The sequence below is a fragment of the Microcaecilia unicolor genome, chromosome 3 (genome assembly GCF_901765095.1).
Source record: "Microcaecilia unicolor chromosome 3, aMicUni1.1, whole genome shotgun sequence".
Taxonomy (NCBI): domain Eukaryota; kingdom Metazoa; phylum Chordata; class Amphibia; order Gymnophiona; family Siphonopidae; genus Microcaecilia; species Microcaecilia unicolor.
The window spans coordinates 475,854,245-475,877,582 of record NC_044033.1 but is presented as its reverse complement, the minus strand read 5'-3'; the positions used below and the strand labels follow the sequence as shown (position 1 = coordinate 475,877,582).

General features: G+C 41.2%; 1 protein-coding gene across 2 annotated transcripts in view; it reads right to left on the bottom strand.

Annotated features, from left to right (window-relative positions):
• The window catches only part of SMAP1 (small ArfGAP 1), a 384,385-nt gene that overhangs the window by 38,921 nt on the left and 322,126 nt on the right, over window positions 1–23,338 (bottom strand). For both annotated transcript variants that reach the window (XM_030199008.1, XM_030199009.1), the window contains one exon: window positions 22,708–22,792. In XM_030199008.1, the coding sequence (XP_030054868.1) occupies window positions 22,708–22,792 (85 nt within the window). The remainder of the gene's footprint in view (window positions 1–22,707; window positions 22,793–23,338) is intronic.

Below are 23,338 nucleotides of genomic sequence, written 5' to 3'. Positions count from 1 at the left end.
CTCAATGCCGAGAGTGGTACCTTATGGGTCGATGCTGATATCGATACCTACCGAGGCGCCAGAGTTAAAGCCCGCTCCATAGGCAGACTTGGGCATCATGAAGGAGTTGAGGCTGAGCTGCAGCTAGCACCCTCAATGCCTGAGCCACTGAAACATCTGCACCAGCTCCTCCCTGAGCATGGCCCAGTACTGTTCAAAGGTAGGCATTGGCAAAGGCTGGGGAGCTGGTTTAGGGACCACCTGGGGACCAGTCAGTGTCAAACCAGAAGCCGAGACCTGGATGCCTGGAGACTGCTGCATCAGTACCTCCATTAAAAAGGGGGAACAGTACTCTCTTAACCAACGCTTCTCAGGTGCAGGCGATGCTGATGCCCTGAAGCTCCCGGCACCATGTTTCAAAGGGGCCAATGCTGATGCTTCTTGGACTTCCCTTGATACTCAGGAGAGCGAGCCCTCAGTTCTAATGAGGACAACACCACATCCTTGTGTGTCCTCAGTGTTGGGTCTGATGCTGACTAGTCCCAAGGCTTGCTGATACAGAGGGAGGTGGAAACTTCCTTGATGCCATTGCAGTCCCAGTGGTAGAAGCAGTCTGGGTAGCTATCGAGGTTAATATTTCCGGTGCTGATGTCAATAGACCAGCCTTTGATGAGCCAAAACGTTTCTCCTGCTGGACCTGGCATGCTCACTGTGTTCGTAACTGCATTTGCAACAGAAAACAAAAATCAGCCTCATGGTCAGGGTCCTAGGCATCTGATGCACCAATTGTGCAGGTCTGTGATAGCCATAACCTGATTACATTGGGTGCACCTTTTGAAGCCACTGGAGGGCTTCTTTGAAATCAAAAAAGAATCATGGCTAAATTAAACATCTCAATTTTGAGATCAAAAAGGGGCTACTCTCAAATTGGAAATGCAAGCAAGGTTACGTGTTTGCCACAGGAATGGAAGGGAGGGCAGGACAATAAGAATATGCCACATTCCTTCACATTTCAAATGTGGAGGAAGGAACTCTTTTGGCTCAGACAGGACCGAACCATAAGGTAGATTTAATAGTGAACATGGTGCATGCTGGGCGGCTGGTCCGTCACTTTGAGCTAAGTGCATTTAAAACTAGTATCTTTTTAAATGAAATTTTATTTTACTCAAATACAATCAAACATTGTATAGTAAAAGAAAAATATCAATGGAAATATCTTGAAATACATTCAAGGCAAAAAGAATATCAAAAGGAAAACAACAAGAAAACAATAGTCCAATTGAAATATTAGACCACTAATTACAAAAAGGAGGGGGGGGGGGGGAGGAAAAAGGGAGTCGAGCAATTAAGAAACGTACTCATATCAGAAAAGAAAACTTAACGCGTAACCCTAAGGGACAAAAATTGTCTACTTCATTACTGCTATGAGCTATATTGGCCAACTTTTTTGAGTCCCAAAAAATCCTCCTCTGTCCTGGAAGCTGAAAAACATAGCTAACTCCTAAATATTGAACACAACATTTACACGAATAGTTCAGCTGGAAACTAGCGCCTAGACTTCTAGCTTCTTGTTTCATCTTCAAAAAAGCTTTACGTCTCTCTTGGGTTGCTCTTGTAACATCTGGATAGACCCATATCCTTTGTCCCATAAAGAGAGTCCCATTCAAGTTCTGATCAAAAATGAATGAACCCAGCAAAGTTGTCCTAACATGCTCTTCTATTGTAGAACTCTCCAAAAATCAGTCAAGTTGCCCAAATCCAAATTATCTTGAGATCTTATAGGTGCTCCTTCAGATATCTTCACAGGCAAAACACATATCCAATTAATTGAAAGAATATTTTCAGAGGTAAAATGTAAAACTTCAAGCAAATATTTCTTAAATATATCACGAGCAGCATCCCCAACTGGTTTGGGGAAGTTCAAAAAAATGTAAATTCAAATGTCTATTAACATTTTCTAGTTCTATTTTACGATTAATATTTTTATCTTGTAACAATTTCACATTGACATCACTAACATTTTTAATATCTTGTTGAATATTCTGCATTTTAATTTGAAATGTCACTTGAGTTTTATCTTGATTTTTTTGATATGTTATCTATCTTAGTAACCAGAGCAGATAGGTCCTCAGCAGATTTCACCACTGGTTTGTCTAATTTGGCCAACATGGACAATAGCTTCAAGAGTTATTTCACCCAAAGGTACTGGCAAGCTGTCAGATTTCACTCCTGTCTTCAGCAAGGATGTCTCAACAATCCCTGCTGCAGAAAACTCACAAAAGTATGTGAGTGTGTGTGTGTGTTGGGGGGGGGGGGGTGAGATTCGGCAATCTGTGCTTCAGATGGAACCACAACAGTTCCTTCAACTGCTCCATGCTGTGTCACATCCTCCAAAGAATGAAAATATACAGGGGACGCTGAAGATGGGCCTGATTCTGTTGTTAATGCTCTTGGCATTCCTCCTCTGGCAGCAACCAAACAGTAGCATTTTGCGCAACGACTTCCTTTACCAGTGTCAAGGACAGCGCAGGACAGGGTGGAAGATGAGGAGACAGCGATGTTTCCAGGTTCAACTGTGAAGACTCTTCCAGGTCAGCCACAGCTAGAGAGCCTACTCATCCAGTATCTGCTTGCGGGTGCTGGATGGCATACCATTCTATCAGCATTTGCTTGCTAGGGGGAGCAATCAGGGGTCGAGGAAGCAATCACCCGAACTTTCCCCCTTCTTTTAGGAGACATTGAAGCAATAATTCCAGACAGAAAACACAGCAACAAACGCCGATCAGCTACATGTGGCAATCTGAACTCCTCCCCCTAAAACTAGTATTTCTAACATCTATATCTAAATCATATTAAAGTAATTTTTGAAAAAGTTTAATTTATTAAAATAAAAACGAGCGAGAAAGAAATTGGGTGACTGGTGAGGAGGCAGGTGAATCATGACCCTGTGTTGGTCATGTGAAGAGTCACCGCCGAGGTCATAATTCTCACTTTTGTTGCTATAAAAGTTTTGCACAGCTATGTTATTAAATGCATAAGTAGCGTGTATATGTACTGTACAGTTAGTCGTCCAATAGCATGAAGAGAACACCTTAGTATCCAGGGGCTCAAATTTGCAGATGGGCCTGTGGTAAAAGGGTACTTGAATATGCAAGAATTACAAGAATCTAAACTTAAAAAGATACAAATAATTCTTCACACTGTACAATATTGTCAACTAGAAAAATATTTTCCCACAGAAAAGAGAAAGCACATTAAGATGAGAAAAATATATCTGATTTATTATAGTTTACTTTTCACTGTGAAACCACAGAAATATCTTGCCATTTTACCTAAGAAGCAATTCTCTGAATTTATTACGTACAACAGAAATATCAAGTCTCTGAGCCTCAAGTACCATTGACTGGTATTAATAATGTACAAGAAAATAATCTTCATAAATATCTTGCTAAACAAGCTGCACTTAGTAATGAACCAGTAAATTAATTTTTGCTCTCTGTTCCCACCTCTATTTTATTTAAAATGCACTTTATTTGCTGCAAGCAATTATTTTTTGCTGTAAAATCATCAGTGAGAACAGAAGTGCTTTAAGTGAAAATAAGCAATTCTAAATTAGACACAATAAACAGATCCCTTAAGTGCTAATGAGAAACACACAAAATTGCTTGTCAGAAAGAGGTGCAAGGCCCTGTCACAGACCTTTTCCCATTTCAGCCACTGCTAGATTGCTTATTACATGGTACACCGTTTTATGAATATTTCCTGCTCCTGTACCAGCAACCAAATGGATTTATACATCAGAATGGAAGGTTAGCATGCCAAGTTATAAGTTCATTAGCTATTATAAACTGAACCAGAAAAGAAAGAAAATCAATATAATTTAGATTAGTCACATGTCAGCAACAGCTAGTCAAGAACCCGCAGATTTGGAGACTAGACAGGCTCATATAAACAATATGTAATATTTAAATGTAGGACAGTTTGGCTACTTAATCTCAGGTAGAAAATCTCTTCTATGCTTGCTGGTCCCTGGCCTGGTGAGATGGGTCTCGCCCTGCCCATCAGCTAGACCGCTATTCTCGTCACCCAGCTGTTTTCCCTCCACTAGTGGATGGTGTTCAACCATACCCACCTGAAGACCCACTAGCAAAGGTAAAGTCTCAGATGCTCCGCCCAAACTGCAACAACACAGACTTACAAGTCACTGAATGCAATACATTAGATATCTGATGAAGATACTTTAGAGTACATTCATCAGTATTAACAGATTGTAGCACATAATCAGGACACAGGTACAATAGGTACTACAATAATGAAATAATGCAAGGTATAAAGTTTGCCCTTTGTTGAATCCCATTTCCTAGGTGTATGTGTGGGTGTTTTGGCAGTTAAAAACATGGTGACAAGCCGCCGGGTCACCTCTAATTCATTGGAACTCCTCCCCCTTTCTCTCCCTGGCAGGACTGTGCCAAATATCTACAGTGGTGGAAATAAGTATTTGATCCCTTGCTGATTTTGTAAGTTTGCCCACTGACAAAGACATGAGCAGCCCATAATTGAAGGGTAGGTTATTGGTAACAGTGAGAGATAGCACATCACAAATTAAATCCGGAAAATCACATTGTGGAAAGTATATGAATTTATTTGCATTCTGCAGAGGGAAATAAGTATTTGATCCCTCTGGCAAACAAGACCTAATACTTGGTGGCAAAACCCTTGTTGGCAAGCACAGCGGTCAGACGTCTTCTGTAGTTGATGATGAGGTTTGCACACATGTCAGGAGGAATTTTGGTCCACTCCTCTTTGCAGATCATCTCTAAATCATTAAGAGTTCTGGGCTGTCGCTTGGCAACTCGCAGCTTCAGCTCCCTCCATAAGTTTTCAATGGGATTAAGGTCTGGTGACTGGCTAGGCCACTCCATGACCCTAATGTGCTTCTTCCTGAGCCACTCCTTTGTTGCCTTGGCTGTATGTTTTGGGTCATTGTCGTGCTGGAAGACCCAGCCACGACCCATTTTTAAGGCCCTGGCGGAGGGAAGGAGGTTGTCACTCAGAATTGTACGGTACATGGCCCCATCCATTCTCCCATTGATGCGGTGAAGTAGTCCTGTGCCCTTAGCAGAGAAACACCCCCAAAACATAAAATTTCCACCTCCATGCTTGACAGTGGGGACGGTGTTCTTTGGGTCATAGGCAGCATTTCTCTTCCTCCAAACACGGCGAGTTGAGTTCATGCCAAAGAGCTCAATTTTTGTCTCATCTGACCACAGCACCTTCTCCCAATCACTCTCGGCATCATCCAGGTGTTCACTGGCAAACTTCAGACGGGCCGTCACATGTGCCTTCCGGAGCAGGGGGACCTTGCGGGCACTGCAGGATTGCAATCCGTTATGTCGTAATGTGTTACCAATGGTTTTCGTGGTGACAGTGGTCCCAGCTGCCTTGAGATCATTGACAAGTTCCCCCCTTGTAGTTGTAGGCTGATTTCTAACCTTCCTCATGATCAAGGATACCCCACGAGGTGAGATTTTGCGTGGAGCCCCAGATCTTTGTCGATTGACAGTCATTTTGTACTTCTTCCATTTTCTTACTATGGCACCAACAGTTGTCTCCTTCTCGCCCAGCGTCTTACTGATGGTTTGTAGCCCATTCCAGCCTTGTGCAGGTGTATGATCTTGTCCCTGACATCCTTAGACAGCTCCTTGCTCTTGGCCATTTTGTAGAGGTTAGAGTCTGACTGATTCACTGAGTCTGTGGACAGGTGTCTTTCATACAGGTGACCATTGCCGACAGCTGTCTGTCATGCAGGTAACGAGTTGATTTGGAGCATCTACCTGGTCTGTAGGGGCCAGATCTCTTACTGGTTGGTGGGGGATCAAATACTTATTTCCCTCTGCAGAATGCAAATAAATTCATATACTTTCCACAATGTGATTTTCCGGATTTAATTTGTGATGTGCTATCTCTCACTGTTACCAATAACCTACCCTTCAATTATGGGCTGCTCATGTCTTTGTCAGTGGGCACACTTACAAAATCAGCAAGGGATCAAATACTTATTTCCACCACTGTAGGTGCAAGAGTGGAGTGGCTCGGCAGACTTTGAGCTTTGCCATCAATACTGCCAGGAAGGGGGAGACAGTTTGGAGTTCCCCTCCCCCTGGTTGGGTTGGTTCTCTGCCACTATAGGCTCATGCGCTCTTTTAACAAAGGCAGGCGAAATGCACTGGGCCAGATGGCATACATCTGAGGGTACCAAAACAACTTAGGAAAATTCTGGCAGCTCTACTGTCTGACCTTTACAATGCCTACTTATAGCTGGGAGTGGTCTCAGGTCCTTGGAACAGCTCTTTTAACATTTTTGTGAGTGATATTGAGGAAAAGATTGCCTCTTTGTGGATGACACCAAAATCTGCAACAGCGTAGAAAACCCTGAAGGTATAGATAACATGAAGAGGGATCTAGCAAAGCTTGGTCTAGAATTTGGCAGCTAAGATTCAATGCTAAAAAATGCACGGCCTGTATCTGGGCTGTGGTGAAGTACTTTTGTGCACGATAAAGGAGTGGGAGCTAGAGTAAAAAAGATAAGGGTGAAAGTCAGAATGATGCTTGAGTGCACAGGAAGAGGAATGGTCAACAAGCAAAAAGTGATAGTGCATCTGTATGAGCCTCTTGTGAGACCCCATTTACAGCATTGTATACAGTTCTGGAGACCACACCTGCAAAAGAATAAAAACAAGATGGAGTTGGTCCAGAGGGCGGCTACTACAATGGTCACTGGTCTTCATCAGAAAGCATATAGGGACAAAGACCTCAATATGTGTACTTTGGAAGAAAGGCGAGAGGGGAGATATGATAGACACATTTAAATATTTCTGTGGCATAAATGAACAGAAGGCAAGTAACTCAACTAAAAAGAATCTCAGGAATAAAGGGATACACTCAGACATAATCTAAGAAAACACTTCATAGAAAGGGTGGTGGATGTGTGGAACTGCATCCCAGTGAAGGTGGTAGAAATCAAGACAGTACCTGAATTAAAGAAAGTGTAAGACAAACACATAGGCTCTCTAATGGAGAGGAGATAGTGGAGGCTGTAGGTGGGCAGACTAGATAGGTCATATGATCTTTATCTGCTGATTTTCTCTGTTTCTACATATATTATACACAAAGAGAATATCTGGGGGGGGGGGGGGCAATGCACTAGCTCCATTAAAAATCAGCCAATAATGCAATGTTTAAAATATGAGTTAATGAACAATATTAATGATATGGAAATGAGGTGTGCATTTATGTGGGTGTTAATATATGCATATTAAGGGACAAAATGATGCAAGAACACACAAAAAGTTAAACATTTTACATTTTATCTGCATTAAGTGTTATGAGTTTTATTGCATGGTTATTTGCTCTGATTTCAGACAAGCTCTTTAGCATACTTTTGCTTTTTATTACCCTAATAGTATGGAATTTGCGCTATCTTTAAGCAGCTAATAGGCGCTTAATGCTCATCAACATGTGAATTACCATTAACACAGTTTAGTATATTGGTCTCATAATAATTTAATGCATATTAAAGCAGCAGTCCAACACTGCAGGAATGTTTGCAGTGAATAGAAACAGTATTCCAAAGTAACAGAACATGATAAGCTGATCCATTGTGGACTCGCTCCTTTAAATTATACACAATCAAGCCAGCACATATGAACCCACATGAAAAACACATTTTGGCTGAGAAGTACTTATGCTTAAAGAAAGCAATGTTTCCTATCATGTACACTTTAGCTTAAACACATCAAGGTGTCACTTTAGATTCTCTGTTGACTGGTTTTGAATCCTTACAGAAGATTATGTCAAACTAAGGTGTCATTTATGAAAGCATGTTAAAAACATATTTTAATATTTATTGCATTGCATGCTAATACCCCAAAGTAAATGTGGGATTTACAAATGGATGTTAAATGCTAAATAAACTGCATGTGCGAGCCAGGAACATACATATGTAATCAACAGCTGTATCATTAGCCACTGCAGAAATATGTATTCCTGGCTCCCCGGCCCTTCATCTTATCTGAACAGTAGTCCCATGTATTAATCTCCCCGTATTAATCTCTCCTTCATTCCTACCATAGGCGCCCCGTATAAGAGGCTTGGGGGGGGGGGGGGGGGGGCTAAGCCTCCCCAGCCAAGCTGTGACCTTTCCTCGCCTTTTCCGCCGCCACCCACCCCCCACTGAGCCCACCCTCATCTCCCCAACCTTTCCATTCCTGCCGTGGCCGCCTGGCGTTCAAACCTTTTTAAGTCGCAGTGACGGCTCACCTCCGCTCCAGCCTTTCCATTCTCGCTCAGTGTCCCGCCTTCCTCTGTTGAGGTATTTCCTGTTTCCACGAGGGCGGGACACTGAGCAAGAAGCGAGAAGGCAGGGAAAGGCTGGAGCGGAGGTGAGCCGTCGCTGCAACTTAAAAAGGTTTAAACGCCATAGTTCCTGACCAATTAACTTTTCTTTACTTCGTTTCCATATTATGTGCAACGTGCAAGCCGGGAGAAGTTGGCGCGAGATAGAAAAAAAAAAGTCTTGTTAATTTGCAACCGCGCAAAAGAAAGAGCAGGGGAAGAGGAGACAAAACGTCTGATTTGAAAAATTAATAAAAAAAAATATATGCAAGTCCAAAATAAATCCTGGCGTTCCCTCAAATTCGAGCAGGGGCCCTCTGCTTTGTAAGCAGGAAACCTCTTTGTTCACTCGAAACAGAGGGAGGATGGCTCGGAGCTCCTGATGTGAAGATCCTGAAGAGCTTCATTACCAGGACACAGACTCGGATGTTACGGATCAGCGAGAAAACAGATTAAAAGTAAAGTGGACCCCAACAGAGGATGAACGGTTGAAAAAACTGGTGAAACAATTTGGACAAAATGAGTGGAAGCTGATAGCCAGCCTGTTCCCTAACTGTAGTGATCAGCAATGCCAGCACCAATTGCTGAGGGTTTTGTACCCTGAGGGACCTTGGACCAAAGAGGAAGATCAGAGGGTCATTGAATTGGTTAAAACATATGGCACAAAACACTGGACCCTTATTGCTAAGCACCTGAAAGGGTGTGTGGGAAAGCAGTGTCGAGAGCGCTGGCACAATCACCTGAACCCAGAAGTCAAGAAATCTTCATGGACAGAGGAGGAAGATCGGATTATTTATAATGCCCACAAGTCTTAGGAAACCGCTGGGCTGAGATTGCAAAGCCACTGCCAGAAAGGACAGACAATGCTGTGAAAAACCACTGGAACTCGACCATTAAAAGGAAAGTGGAGACTGGAGCATACCTGAATGCGGCAAAAGAAGCCAAGCCCTTGTGTCTACTGTTTGAGATGGAGGGAAAGGATGATCACAGTTATCAAGCAATAGAAGAACCAAAGGGCATTTTCACCACTTGGCCCAAATGTGCCCTGGATGATGCTTCCCTTATACCTTTTCAGTTCTAATCTAATATTTCTAATACTTTGTGACTGCCCTACACACTGCCAAGGCTGTATACGTTTTGCCATTGCTTGCAACACTTTAGCTATTCAGCAGCTTGATGTCTGTCCTTGAAGCACTAGTGCTTTAAGCAGAAGAAAGAATAATAACAGGGAGAAGAGGGTTGCTGGACATGGATGGAGGGGAGGGAAGAGTGAGGAAGGAGATGAGATGAGGGAAAAGGAAGAAAGAAAAAACTGCACATGGATGAAGAAAATAGGCAGAAGCTGGATCCACTGGACAGTCAAGTCTGTGGAGGACCCAGCTTTTACTTACGGATGTAGGGCAAGAAATGAAGAAGAAAGGTGGAAAGTAAAGAAATAAATGGAAAGGAAGCCCTGGAAACGGAGTTAAGAGGACAGATAGCAGCAGAATCAGAAACTGGGCCACCATGATCAGAAAAACAGTCACCAGACAACAAAGGTAGAAAAGATCATTTTATTTTCATTATAGTGTTTGGAATATGTCCACTTTGAGAATTAGGTGCTCAACATTAAAAGTTTATATTTATTTATTTACTTATTTATGGCATTTTATCCTACATTAAACAAGAATTAGGGTGTTTTGTGGCTCTACATGAGAATTGTGATATTATGATCCCTTGTTTCACATTGTTGACGGTCTGTATTTTCCGTATGGGTGGTATATTGGTGTATTAGGTTCTGCCCAGTGTAATATTTATGGTACAGTAAGGGTCTGAGTGTGTTTTTGCACAAAGTTGTGCATAGTGTGTTGCAGTTGAGCGATTGTGGTTAGTATATGCTTTGAGCAACCACTTTATTATTTGACATATGATACATATCTAACATCTAAATTTAATAAAAGGTATTAATTGTGACTTATTTTTTTTTCTGTGTTATCAGACAGTTATGGATTTAAGCTCCACCCTGGCCCCGCCCCTAACCCTGCCCCCTGTAGCCTCTCCAAACAGTTGGGCCACCAACCGCCTATGATTCCTACCCTAAGACAGATACTCTCTCCCCACTGTCATCAGGTTTAAAGGTACAATTGGAACTGATGTCCTCCCAGAGCTTCAGTGGGATCTTTTTTAGTAAGTTTGTCACAGGCGCATATAACAAGAGATTCGGGACACTTCGTATTTATATGCCTTGTTAAAATATTTGCAGTGTTTATAAATTGTTATTGTATGGTAGGTCGGTTGTCAATAATACGCAAAAGTAAGTTGCAAATCATTTTGAAAAGGGGTGTATGTGCCATAATTATAAACCAAGGCAGGGCTCTGGTAGCTACTGAAGCAGCCACATGGTCTTCCCCAACCAGGAGTGCTCTCCAGTAGCACTTGCCCTGCCAGCGTCAAAATTCAAAATAGTATCAGCTGACTTGTGGCTCTCATTTGCCCTGGTCCTATGCCTGACATTTTGCTGAACCACACAACTACAAGTAAAGATGTTTTTACTTTAAGTATTCTTTTTTGCAGTTGTAAGTCTCTTGAAGATGGTGAGAGTTTTGGTGAAAAGGATGGGTCATATGCTCGGTCAATGGGTATGCATATATGAAATTGAGGAGCACATCACAAGCATGTCATTGTGATACATTTGCTCCCTTTTGGAGAGAGTGTCCATACTGAAAGATCCCCCATAGGCATTTGATAGTGGAGAGGCTGATCTGTCCTGGCAATGTTCACCTGCACCGAAGCTCGGCAAAATTAGAGCTGCCCGCGCTTGCCACGTTGCATACATGCCTCCGCCTGTGCTGTGCTTTTGTTGTGTACAAGGCATTTTCCATTAGCGGCGGGTGATCTGACTCACTCGGCACGTCGCGTTTTTTTCTTCTTTTTTTTTTAAAGCGCTGCTACGGGAACGGGCAATCACAATTAATCACGGGCAAGCCCTTAGCTCATGCAAACTCCCTGCGGGTTCAAAATACTCATGGTTTTTCTTAGCTTTTCTAGCAGTCCCTGTGGGATGTGAACCCCTGCTATCTTGCCATTCAAAGCCCGGTGCTCTAACCACTTGGCCACAGCACAACTCCTACGTTTTGTTGTCTGCAGCCAGCACACCTGAGCCTACGGGGTCCAGCTTCTACATATATATCTATATTTTCTTACCGTTTGACTCTGCAAATCAAGGTCTAACACTGATTTTTTTTTTCTTCCTTGGTGCACGTGGAAACACTGGAGGATCCAAAGGTAACTTCAGCGTTGTTCTCGTCCTGCTGTCTCGTTCAAAAAGACCCTCCTCCCTACTCTTCCTTTCTTTTACCTTGCCTCTCTCCCCGTCCCTCCCTTCCCCCTCTTGCTCTTAACCCTTTGCTTGCCTATCTTATCTTTACCTGCTCTCCCACTCACTCTACTCTTCCCCTCCCCTCCCCATTGTTACCCTCGCTGGCTGTCGGCCCGGTTGTGCCCAGTACCCCTTTAATGGGTGTAGCTGGGTTCTAAATTTCATGTATAGTGAACATGATACAGACGTTCAAATATTTGAAAGGTATTAGTCCGCAAACAAACCATTTCTGGAGATGGGAAGGTGGTAGAACTAGAGGACATGAATTGATGTTGAAGGGGGGCAGACTGAGGAGTAATGTCAGAAAGTATTTTTTCATGGAAAAGTTGGCAGATATGTGAAATGCCCTCTCGTGAGAGGTGGTGGAGATGCTACATGAATGGTGATGTATTGAATTATTTCTAAACTAACAATATACGGAATTAGTAATTCATACAATTTTCTATCATAAGTATATGAAGCTCAAACCTGGAAAAAATAATTATAAACTAATCATCAGATAAAAAAAATTACATTTTAAGATATAACTTGCTTGTATATTCAAATTTAAATAAACTAGCAAAATATTGCCTAGAATTTTACTTGATATCCTTCTTCACAAAGTACCATATCAATTGAACAATGCTAGGATTATTAATTCCTTGCTTTCTAGGATTCTTTTTACAGTAGTGTTTTTCAAAGTAAATATGAAACAGCCTTGTGTATATATATATCTCTGATTGCTGTAATATTTTCTTCTGAAGATGCAGCACAGTAGGTGACCTCTTTCTACTTCAAGGCTGCAAGAACTTTTGAGACAAAATTACTGTGATCTTTGTAATACTCTATGTGCCAATATTTTCTTGCAATGTTTTTAGAATACATTTCAAGCTCATTTCTATTCCCTGAATCAGAATATTGTAGCAGGCAAGTATAAAATACAATTTATTTCCAATTTTCCAAAATAATAATTCAAAACAGCACAGTGTAAAACACACAGTTTTTATTTCCTAGCACTTGGGAGGTAGTACCAGCCCTGGCTCACATGAGTTCTCAGTGGTTGGCTCAATACTAGCAGGTTCCACAAGAAAACAAGTTCCAAAAGAATACAAAAACTTCCATTCCTTTTACCTAGAAGACAGTCAACTATGGAACCTAGATGGGAGTGGGAAAAGGGAATAAAAATGAAAGACGACTTTGGGTAGGTATAGTATCAGTGTGAGCAGGCTCAGTCTGAGATATGGAAATTCTCAGGAGAAGAGAGGGACTGCCAGGGGCAAAAAAATTATATAAGAATGAAAACTTACTTCACAAGGGACACAAAAGTCCATTTAAGCAAGGAACCAAATTCATTTGGATAGAAATATTAGTGGCTGGTAGAATTATGAGAAGTTTAGAATTTCTTCCTGCTGCCTTTCCCAAATTAAGGGCCCTGTTTACTAAGCCATGCTGTAGGTACGCTAGTGTTTTTAGCATGCACTCCCATAGAAATATATGGATGACTCTAGCAGGGGCGTAGCCACGGGTGGGCCTGGGTGGGCCCAGGCCCACCCAGTTTTGGTTCAGGCCCACCCAGCAGTGGAGGCAGCGGAGCAGAGGGAGCAGGCTGAGCTCCGATCCCGCATCTGCCTCCCCAGCCCGCCACTGCCCCGCCGTACCTTTAAATATTACAGTTTTGCTGGAGTCGCGGGCAGCCGGCATTGAAGACATCGGCAGGCTTACGCCGGTTCCAGCAGCCTTCCCTTCCCTCGTTGCAAGTCGGATGATGGCTCCGCCCTCGTAGAAACAGGAAATACGTCAGAAGAGGGCGGAACCATCATCCGACTTGCAACGAGGGAAGAGAAGGCTGCTGGAACCGGCGTAAGCCTGCCGATGTCTTCAATGCCGGCTGCCCGCGACTCCAGCAAAACTATAATATTTAAAGGTACGGCGGGGGGGGGGCAGGGGAGAGGAGGGTTTCTGGATGAAGGGGAGAGGAGGGTTGCTGGACATGGTGGAAGAAGGAGAGAGGAGGGTTGCTGGATGGAGGGAAGGGGAGAGGAGGGTTGCTGGATATGGTGGAAGAAGGGGAGAGGAGGGTTGCTGGATGGAGGGAAGGGGAGAGGAGGGTTGCTGGATATGGTGGAAGAAGGGGAGAGGAGGGTTGCTGGATGGAGGGAAGGGGAGAGGAGGGTTGCTGGACATGGTGGAAGAAGGAGAGAGGAGGGTTGCTGGATGGAGGGAAGGGGAGAGGAGGGTTGCTGGACATGGTGGAAGAAGGGGAGAGGAGGGTTGCTGGATGGAGGGAAGGGGAGAGGAGGGTTGCTGGACATGGTGGAAGAAGGAGAGAGGAGGGTTGCTGGATGGAGGGAAGGGGAGAGGAGGGTTTCTGGATATGGTGGAAGAAGGGAGAGGAGGGTTGCTGGATGGAGGGAAGGGGAGAGGAGGGTTGCTGGACATGGTGGAAGAAGGGGAGAGGAGGGTTGCTGCACATGGTGGAAGAAGGGGAAAGGAGGGTTGCTGGATGGAGGGAAGGGGAGAGGAGGGTTGCTGGACATGGTGGAAGAAGGGGAGAGGAGGGTTGCTGGACATGGTGGAAGAAGGGGAGAGGAGGGTTGCTGGATGGAGGGAAGGGGAGAGGAGGGTTACTGGATATGGATGGAAGAGAGGGAAGGGAGAGAGAAGAAATGCTGGACATGGATGGAGGGGATGGAAGAATGAGGAAGGAGATGAGATGAGGGAAAAGGAAGAGAGGAGAAAAACTGCACATGGATGAAGAAAATAGGCAGAAGCTGGATCCACTGGATAGTCAAGTCTGCGGAGGACCCAGCTTTTACTTATGGATATAGAGCAAGAAATGAAGAAGAAAGGAGGAAAGTAAAGAAATAAATGGAAAGGAAGCCCTGGAAACGGAGTTAAGAGGACAGATAGCAGCAGAATCGGATACTGGGCCAGCATGATCAGAAAAACAGTCACCAGACAACAAAGGTAAAAAAAAATCATTTTATTTTCATTATAGTGTTTGGAATATGTCCACTTTGAGAATCAGGTGCTCAACATTAAAAGTTTATATTTATTTACTTATTTATGGCATTTTATCCCACATTAAACATGAATTAAATTGGAACCTGGGATCATTTAATTTTTTTTTCCTGGAGACAGTAATGCATTGCCCCCCCCCCCCCCCCCAGGCTCTCTCCCCGGCTATAGCCAGCTCTGCAATTTTGAGGGGAGGTGGGGGGGGGGGGGCGCAGAGGTGGACCGGGGAGAGAGCCTATTGTTAAACATTTACCAGCACACCACTGTCTAGTGCCCACCCATCCAACCTGTTGGCCCACCCAAAAATTGACTTCTGGCTACGCCACTGGACTCTAGCGTTAGCATACATTAGCGTGCCTTAGTAAACAGGGCCCTAAGTTTGTATCAACTAACATGCTAGTTTTTACTGATGGCCACTAAAAATGTAACTCTTCTGGCCACAAAACTTAAAGATACTAAAAATATACTGTTCTAACTGCTCCCGCAGTATCTGTATTGTAGCTGCACAGGGTTTGACTGCAATACAGAGGTTGGTGTTTAGTAACAGTGCAGTGAAGAGAGAAAGAACAAACTTACGAGAGTGTGAAGTTCTCAAATATTAGACTGTGTCCTTTTACAACAAAAATATCTACATAAAAATTGGGAATATATATAGTAACATAACAAAACAGGCTTACGGTAATGAGGTTCAGACTTAAAGAAATTGTAATTTTCATGACTAGTGGGTAGAAATATACCCTAAGCAGCGTTGACTGGACATAGCTGAGCAGGGTAGAGAGACACCAACCCTTGGATTTTACATACAGTGTGACTAAAGTTGCGCATGCAAATCTGGTCGTATTCTGTATTTGCATGTGCAACTTAATTGAATAACGAGCCAATGAGCGCCGATAATTGCTAACAAGCTATTATTGAAATTAATTGGCATTAATTAGAATTATGTGCATAAAGGCCAACTGCTTAAAGTAATAAGCGCTAATTCTAAGGAGCCTAGGGATGGGGCCATAGGTGTGGGATGGGCAGGTCCTGGGTGTTTCTTAAAACTATGATTGCTGTCCGCACCTAATTTTGGCATAGGCATTTACACCAAGTTTTACTTGGCATAACTGTCCATGACTAAATTTAATCATGCGGTCAGGCGCTAGGCATATTCTATCCACTGCGCCTAAATTTAGGTGCGGTTTATAGAATAAGCCTAGGCGTAATTTTCAACGCCAATGTTTTAGGCATGATATGTAGAATCTAGCCCCAAATGTCCTATCTGCTGGTAACTAATATTGGGCCAACATTCAGCAGTGCAATATCCACTTAAAAGATAACTGGATAGCATATCTAAGCATTATCATTAGTGAAGAAATGTTCTAGTTGAGTTTCACTCTAGTTGTGGAAGATATTATCTAAAGATCTTAGGCTAGAGGACAACCATTCTAAATTCAGAAAAAGTTTTACATTACTGGAATCACAGGTAACTCTATCCCTCAGTTTGACAATCCTATCTCTGCCTGGAACATGCCAGGTAGAACCCATGTTCCAGGCAGAGATAGGATTGTCAAACAGAGGGATAGAGTTACCTGTGATTCCAGTAATGTAGTTTACAGCATTACATGCCCCTGTGGGTTGATTTATATAGGGAGGAGTGCCAGACCCAGTAAGGTGCATTTAACGGAGCACAAATCTAGAATCACCACGCAGAATACCCAAGCACCATTGGTAGATCATTGGCTAGAGTGCCATCACACGGTTGAAGATATATGATGGAGAATATTAGAGCATGTGGGTCCAGGGGAGGAGGGAGGGTCGGTAAAAAAGTTGCTGAACTATAGAGAACAGTTTTACATTTTTTCTTTGCGTACGGTGATGCCGGCCGGCTTAAATGCCGAGTTGGAATGGGCATCGCTGATTTGACAAGGATCAGCTCCTTATGTCCAATGGGAGTCTAGGGGAGGGTCTATTACGTCATGAATAATGAGGATATTTAAATGTGGTATTAGAATGCCAACGCCATCTTTGTAAGGCAGTAATCCTGATAAATAATAGCAGAGCTGGCGCTAAGGGAGATTTGAGGTAAGATCTTTGTTTGATTTGATTATAAGTGACCCTTGTTAGAGAAGCCGATAGGGTTGGTTTTTCAAGCAAATGGGGAGGCAACTGATGTTGTGTTTGGTTTTCATTATAGGGGAATGTCCTTGATACAGCTCATATCCTAGCGAAACACGCATGTCAGACAGCTGAACCCCTTGGTCTGACATAAAAAAGATAAAGAAGATAAGTAAAAAAAAGTAGAGAAGAGATAAAAAAAAACTATATATAGTAAAAATTGATTAATCGGGTGTGCCGATGAAGAAGTTGGTGCTAATTACATTGCCATGTATACATCTTGGGCAATGAGCACCACTGAGGTCACCATAGCTGGGTAAACGTGAAAGCATTACTATTTGCCTGAAGTGTTTATGGTTTGAATAAAAACATTTAAAAAAATCAAAACATTTTTTTTGATTGAACATCTACCTGATCCCATTGAGCTAAACTTTCTATTTGTTACATTTTGGGACCGGTGTTTAAATTGCAAGTTGATGAAAACTAGCCACTGACTGGATAATGAAAGGAAGCCATGGCTACTGCAACAGATGCTGTCCCTAGATTAGAACTCAAACACCTTCCTTGTCCAGAGGTGGAAATTTCTGGATTAGGAAGCGGAATGTTGAATTGACAGCTTCAGGCCTGCTTAGTAAGTTATGTTCTTGCCAAATGCTGGAAATTATCACTAGATATAGATATGTCTGAAAGAGAATAGGGAACTGAAAGCGATGTATGCCCTTAGCCTGCACATCTGAGCACACAGGTGCAATATGAAATATTGTATGTTAGTTGTAAAAGAGGTCTTCCATCTAATTATGGTCAGATTCTTTGTACTGGAATGGTTCACGGTTATTCAACTTTGTCCTGAACCCCCCCCCCCAAACTTGCAGATGTAAACAGAATAAAATATAATATAAGCAGAATATAACCTAGGCAATGATTTTACATAGTTTGTATTCTGTAATTTATTATGTAACTGTTGACTTGTAACCCATGACTTAATACTTTTTGTCAATAAAATACAACAGAGCACCGGAAGCTTCTGGGACAGTCCCATGTGAATTCACTGATTAAGTGAGATGTGGGGCTCTCTCTGCAAAGGCCTTTGCTTTCTATATCTATATCTATCAGCGGTGTATGTGTGGATTTCTTTCCCTTGGCCTCTCCTAGAGAAGGAAGTAAAGAACCAAGTATGAAACCTACCCAGGTGGAGGTTTCAAGCAATCAATAGCTTTGAATTTTGTCTGTCTACTTGTCCAAATAATCTACATGCTGACCTTTCAAGTAAGTGTAAAATAATAGACTTACCTGCTCTTTTTCTTTCCAAGATAAACATATCTAACTAGTTTCCTATTTCTACACAGGATGAAATGTTTCATTCACCAGATTAATTCATCTACTTTTTGTTGTGTTTTTTTTCTAGTTCTACTTATCTCCCAATAAAATAATGAGATCTTTTTAAATCATAGATCAGGTCTGGCCATGCTAGGAATTCACACAACGTCAGAGCAGCAGTTCAGTATCTAAATATAACTTTTCTTTTCATACAACTACGTACATTAAATGCCTTTTCATGCGGTGACCTCACAGTACACCACCATTTATAGTAACATAATATATTGATAAAAGTTCACTGGAAAATATGTTTCTGTATTACAGGAACTTGTGTGACTCCATGACCAGAGTACAATATTAAACACAAAGGCAGAGAAATCTCAGACATTACTACAAAGAGACTGGAGCACTATTGATAAAGAAATGTTTTGATTATTTTTAAATGAAAAGGACACTGATAAAAATTCAATACTGGGCTATTAAATTTGCCTTTTATGTATGGATTTTCTGTTAAGCCTTCAGTTTGTGCTGCAGTTATTGGTTGCTGGCCCTTACTGTACCATCCAAGTCCTATCATTAAATGGACAGTCATCAGAAGGTGCTATAAATGAAGTGGTAAAGGAGATTCTTGCAAGTTAACTTAACTGAGAAGTTTAAAGCTCCATTTTATATAGGACACCAAGGGAGGACCTGAGACCTCTAAGTCAGGACGTGTTCAGTTCCCAATGTATTTTACATAAAAGTGCAAAACACAAATGTGTTTTGTAAAATACTTAGGAAATGGAGGGGTATATGTCTATTTGTTGGCATGTCCTGTGGGAGTGGCAATTTTAGAAACAGAGATGCTAAAGAAAACAGCATCCCCATTTCACACCTTTGCATTGTTGCAGCCAGGATTATTTATTTGTTACTTTGTAGGATCTGAGAGACTGCCATTCAAATACAATTACCAAAGTGGTTTACAAAACCAAAATGAGTATGTTAAAAAAAACAAACAAACTTGAATTAAACAAGCAAGACCAGACAAACCATAAAACGAAAGGGTGTATAGCACTACTAATCCTAGTTAATTTAAAAACTAGATTAAAAGGCTCCAACTTTACTCTAATTTTAAATTTCAAATAATAACTCTGAAAATCATAAATATACTGATACTCTATTACATTCATATGATTTAAATGTTCTACATAAAGTCATATGAAAGTCATCGGGGGTGGGGGGATGAGAGAGAGAGACACTTGGGGCTTGCGGCTGGGGAGGCTTAGCCTCCCCAAGCCTCTTATACCGGGCACCTATGAGCAGACAGATGTGAAGCGTTTGTTTACACTTTCTAACAATAATAGAACCAGGGGACATAAGATGAAGCTAGAATGTGGTAGATTTAAAACAAATAGGAGAAAGTTTTTCTTTACTCAGCGCGTAGTTACTACTACTACTATTTAGCATTTCTATAGCGCTACAAGGCATACGCAGCGCTGCACAAACATAGAAGAAAGAGCAGGGAACTCGTTGCCGGAGAATGTAGTGACAGCAGTTGGCCTTGCTGAGTTTAAAGGGGGTTTGGACAGATTCCTGAAGGAAATGACCATTGAACATTATAAATTTAAATTTTTGTTTTGTTTTTGGGTTTTTGCCAGGTTCTTGAGGCCTGGATTGGCCATTGTCTGAGACAGGATGCTGGGCTTGATGGACCCTTGGTCTTTTCCCAGTATGGCGGTGCTTATGTACTTATGAAATACAATTATACATTGTATGGAACATACAACAAAACCAATGCAAATAGGATAGACTGTGCTCAAAGTCAAAGTTAGTTTCTAAATCATATGGCACTATAAACATGTCTCCAGGAAAAACCATTTGCATGAAACAGAACAAGTTCTTGAATCATGGAAAAAAAACCCCCAGAGTACTTAAATAATTATTTAAGATCTCTTAAAGAACATTAGGAGTGTGCATTCATTAGTGTGCCTTAAAAAATGTATGCACACTAAAAGGGGAAATTATCAATGTGGGCTACTGTTAAGACGTGCTATTTTACTGTTAATGCCAGTTACCAGTAACTAGTCTCTCTGAAGAAAATGAGACCTCTGCTAAGAAAGCACAATTTAGTAGTAAAATAACACATCTTCATGGCAGCCCACATTTATAACTACACCCTTAAATTGATTTAGCATGTGTTATCTACATATTAATGTGCATTAAGATGATTAGAACGTATTAAAAAGTTTTAATGTACATTAAAAATACTTTATATGAAGATGAATGTATGAAATACATTTAAAAATTTTTGAAAACTGAGGGGAAAAGGCCAGGCAAATCAAATTTGACAAAGTACCTCATGAAAGACTCCAGAGGAAATTGGAGAGTCATGGAATAGGAGGTAGTGTTTTATTGTGGATTAAAAACTGGTTAAGAGATAGAAAACAGAGAGTAGGGTTAAATGGTCTGTATTCTCAATGAAGAAGGGTAGATAGTGGGGTTCCCTAGGGGTCTGAGCTGGGATCATTGCTTTTTAACATATTTATAAATGATCTAGAGATGGGAATAACTAGTAAGGTAATTAAATTTGCTGATGACACAAAGGGCCGTGTTTACTAAGCTGCGTTATAGGCGAGCTAGTGTTTTTAGCACTTATTAATGCTAGAGACACCTATAGGTATATATATGTGTGTCTCTAGCGTTTAGCATTTGCTAAAAATGCTAGCACACCTTAGTAAACAGGGCCCAAAGTTATTCAAAGGTACTTGTTAAATCGCAAGAGGATTGTGAAAAATTACAAGAGGACCTTATGAGACTGGGCATCCAAATGGCAGATGAAGTTTAATGTGAGCAAGTGCAAAGTGATTCACGTAGGAAAGAGGAACCCGAACAATAGTTACGTGATACAAAGTTCCACATTAGGAGTCACTAACCAGGAAAGGGAACTAGGTGTCATCGTTGATGATACATTGAAACCCTCTGCTCAGTGTGCAGCGACGGCTAAGAAATGAATGTTAGGTATTATTAGGAAAGGAATGGAAAACAAAACTGAGGACATTATAATGTCTTTGTATTGTCCCATGGTGTGACTGCACCTCGAATACTGTGTGCAATTCTGGTCACTGCATCTCAAAAAAAGATATAGTGGAATTAGAAAAAGGTACAGAGAAGGGCGGTGAAAATGATAAAGGGGATGGGATCACTTCCCTATGAGGAAAGGCTAAAGTGGCTAGGGCTCTTTAGCTTGGAGAAAAGACAGCTGAGGGGAGATAAGATAGAAATCTATAAAATAATGAATGGAGTGGAACGGGTAGATATGAATCACTTGTTTACTCTTTCCAAAAATACTAGGACTAGGGGGCACACAATGAAGCTACAAAGTAGTAAATTTAAAACAAATTGGAGAAAATGTTTCTTCACTCAACGTGTAATTAAATTCTGGAATTCATTGCCAGAGAATGTAGTAAAAGCAGTTAGCTTAGCGGGGTTTAAAAAAGGGTTGGATATCTTCCTAAAAGAAAAGTCCATAAGCCATTATTAAAATGGACTTGGGAAAATCCACTGTTTATTTCTCGGATATGCAGCATAAAATGTATTGTACTGTTTTGTGATCTTGCCAGGAACTTGTAACCTGGCAAGGTCACGGTTGGAAACAGGATGCTGGGTGTGATGGACCTTAGGTCTGTCCCAGTATAGCAACACTTATGTTCTTAAATTTCTGCCCTGCACAAATTCCTACAAAACATGCATAACATAATGCAGAAATAAGTTCTTCTTACTCCTCTACAAATTTCTATGAATATCTATATAGATAAAACAAAAAAACCCTCAAAAGCATGTAACATCACAGGGTTAATGCTTTACTGTAAAATAAATGGTGTATTTGCTCAATCCTTTGAGAAAGGGAAGAAAAGTCTCTCAAGAGTCAGACAATATTTGTAGATAAATATAGGGGAATAGAGCTTCTTGAGTCAAAGCTTGTTTGCTTACAAGGCAAACAGCATATTGTCATCTGCCAGCTAGAAAAACAAAGGGTACATTTAGATTAAAATGAACAGTTCCTTCTGTCATCACCTGGGACTGAGAAACAACTGAGATAGTGCCATTCAAATACAGACGCTGGAAATCATTGAGATACTGGGATTACATGGAAAATACTGAAAGGGAGGTAGGATGAGCTGGTTTAAATCAAAATAACCTTCTTTCACAGCTCTCCAATACAACACACAGTGAAGACATTTATAGTACAAAAATCAAATAAGGCAGCATTGGCATTTTGCTCCTAAAAATACCATATCCAAACAACTTTTGTATTTGAATGTTAAAATGTCACTGTCCAAAAAACCTTTTAAGATCACCTTGAAAACTTCTATTTCCCGAAGAAGCTCATTATTAGCATTTGGTAAAGGCATTGTTGCCAACAGACAGAGGTTCTCTCATTAAGATTTCACTGACAGTGGGTTCTCAGCAGGCTTAGTCATGACATTTCAAACTCAACTAATAATATCTATTTGCATATGGAAGGTTCAGTAAAGGCCTTGTTGGCATTTTAACACCAACACATGGAGCAGGTCAATGTTACTTACCAAGTCCTAAAAGATCAATAGTGGGTTCTGGTGTTTTCTTTGGGCTTGGTTTAAGTTCTAATTGTTGCTCATCTTTTTTCATTCCCTTTATTAAAGAAAAAAAAAAAGAAAACATTTATTCTAGTAATTGAGCGGTGTAAATGTACAGTCCCCAGCCAACATGTTTCAATAATGGTGCATAAAACTGTAGGTTTAAAAGCATGATTCAGTTTACTGGTATCAAATACACAAATTATGTGCACTAATGGATTCAAATATATATAAAGGATTCATTACTGAGTTTTATGATTCATTGTATTACGAATATCAAAGCCTTGTGTAAGCTGTTCTCCAGCTTTGCCCAATTCTAGCCATTATCGTGTGTGTTTACTTCACATATTTCAAAAAAGTGAGCTTGTAATGATTAGAAAGTCTCTATGGAGAGAACCAACTGTTATCTGTATTTCAACATTCATTTACAACCTGGCAGCTTTAAGTGGAATGAAAATCTCATTAGTGAATAGAAGAATAACTAGCTTCATAAACCTTTTTTGTGATAACTAAGGTCTTGACTACTTTTGCATACTAAATAATTCTGGGCACCTTTGACAGGAAAAGGAAGCATTCTGGTTTTGAAGAAAAATTCCAAAAC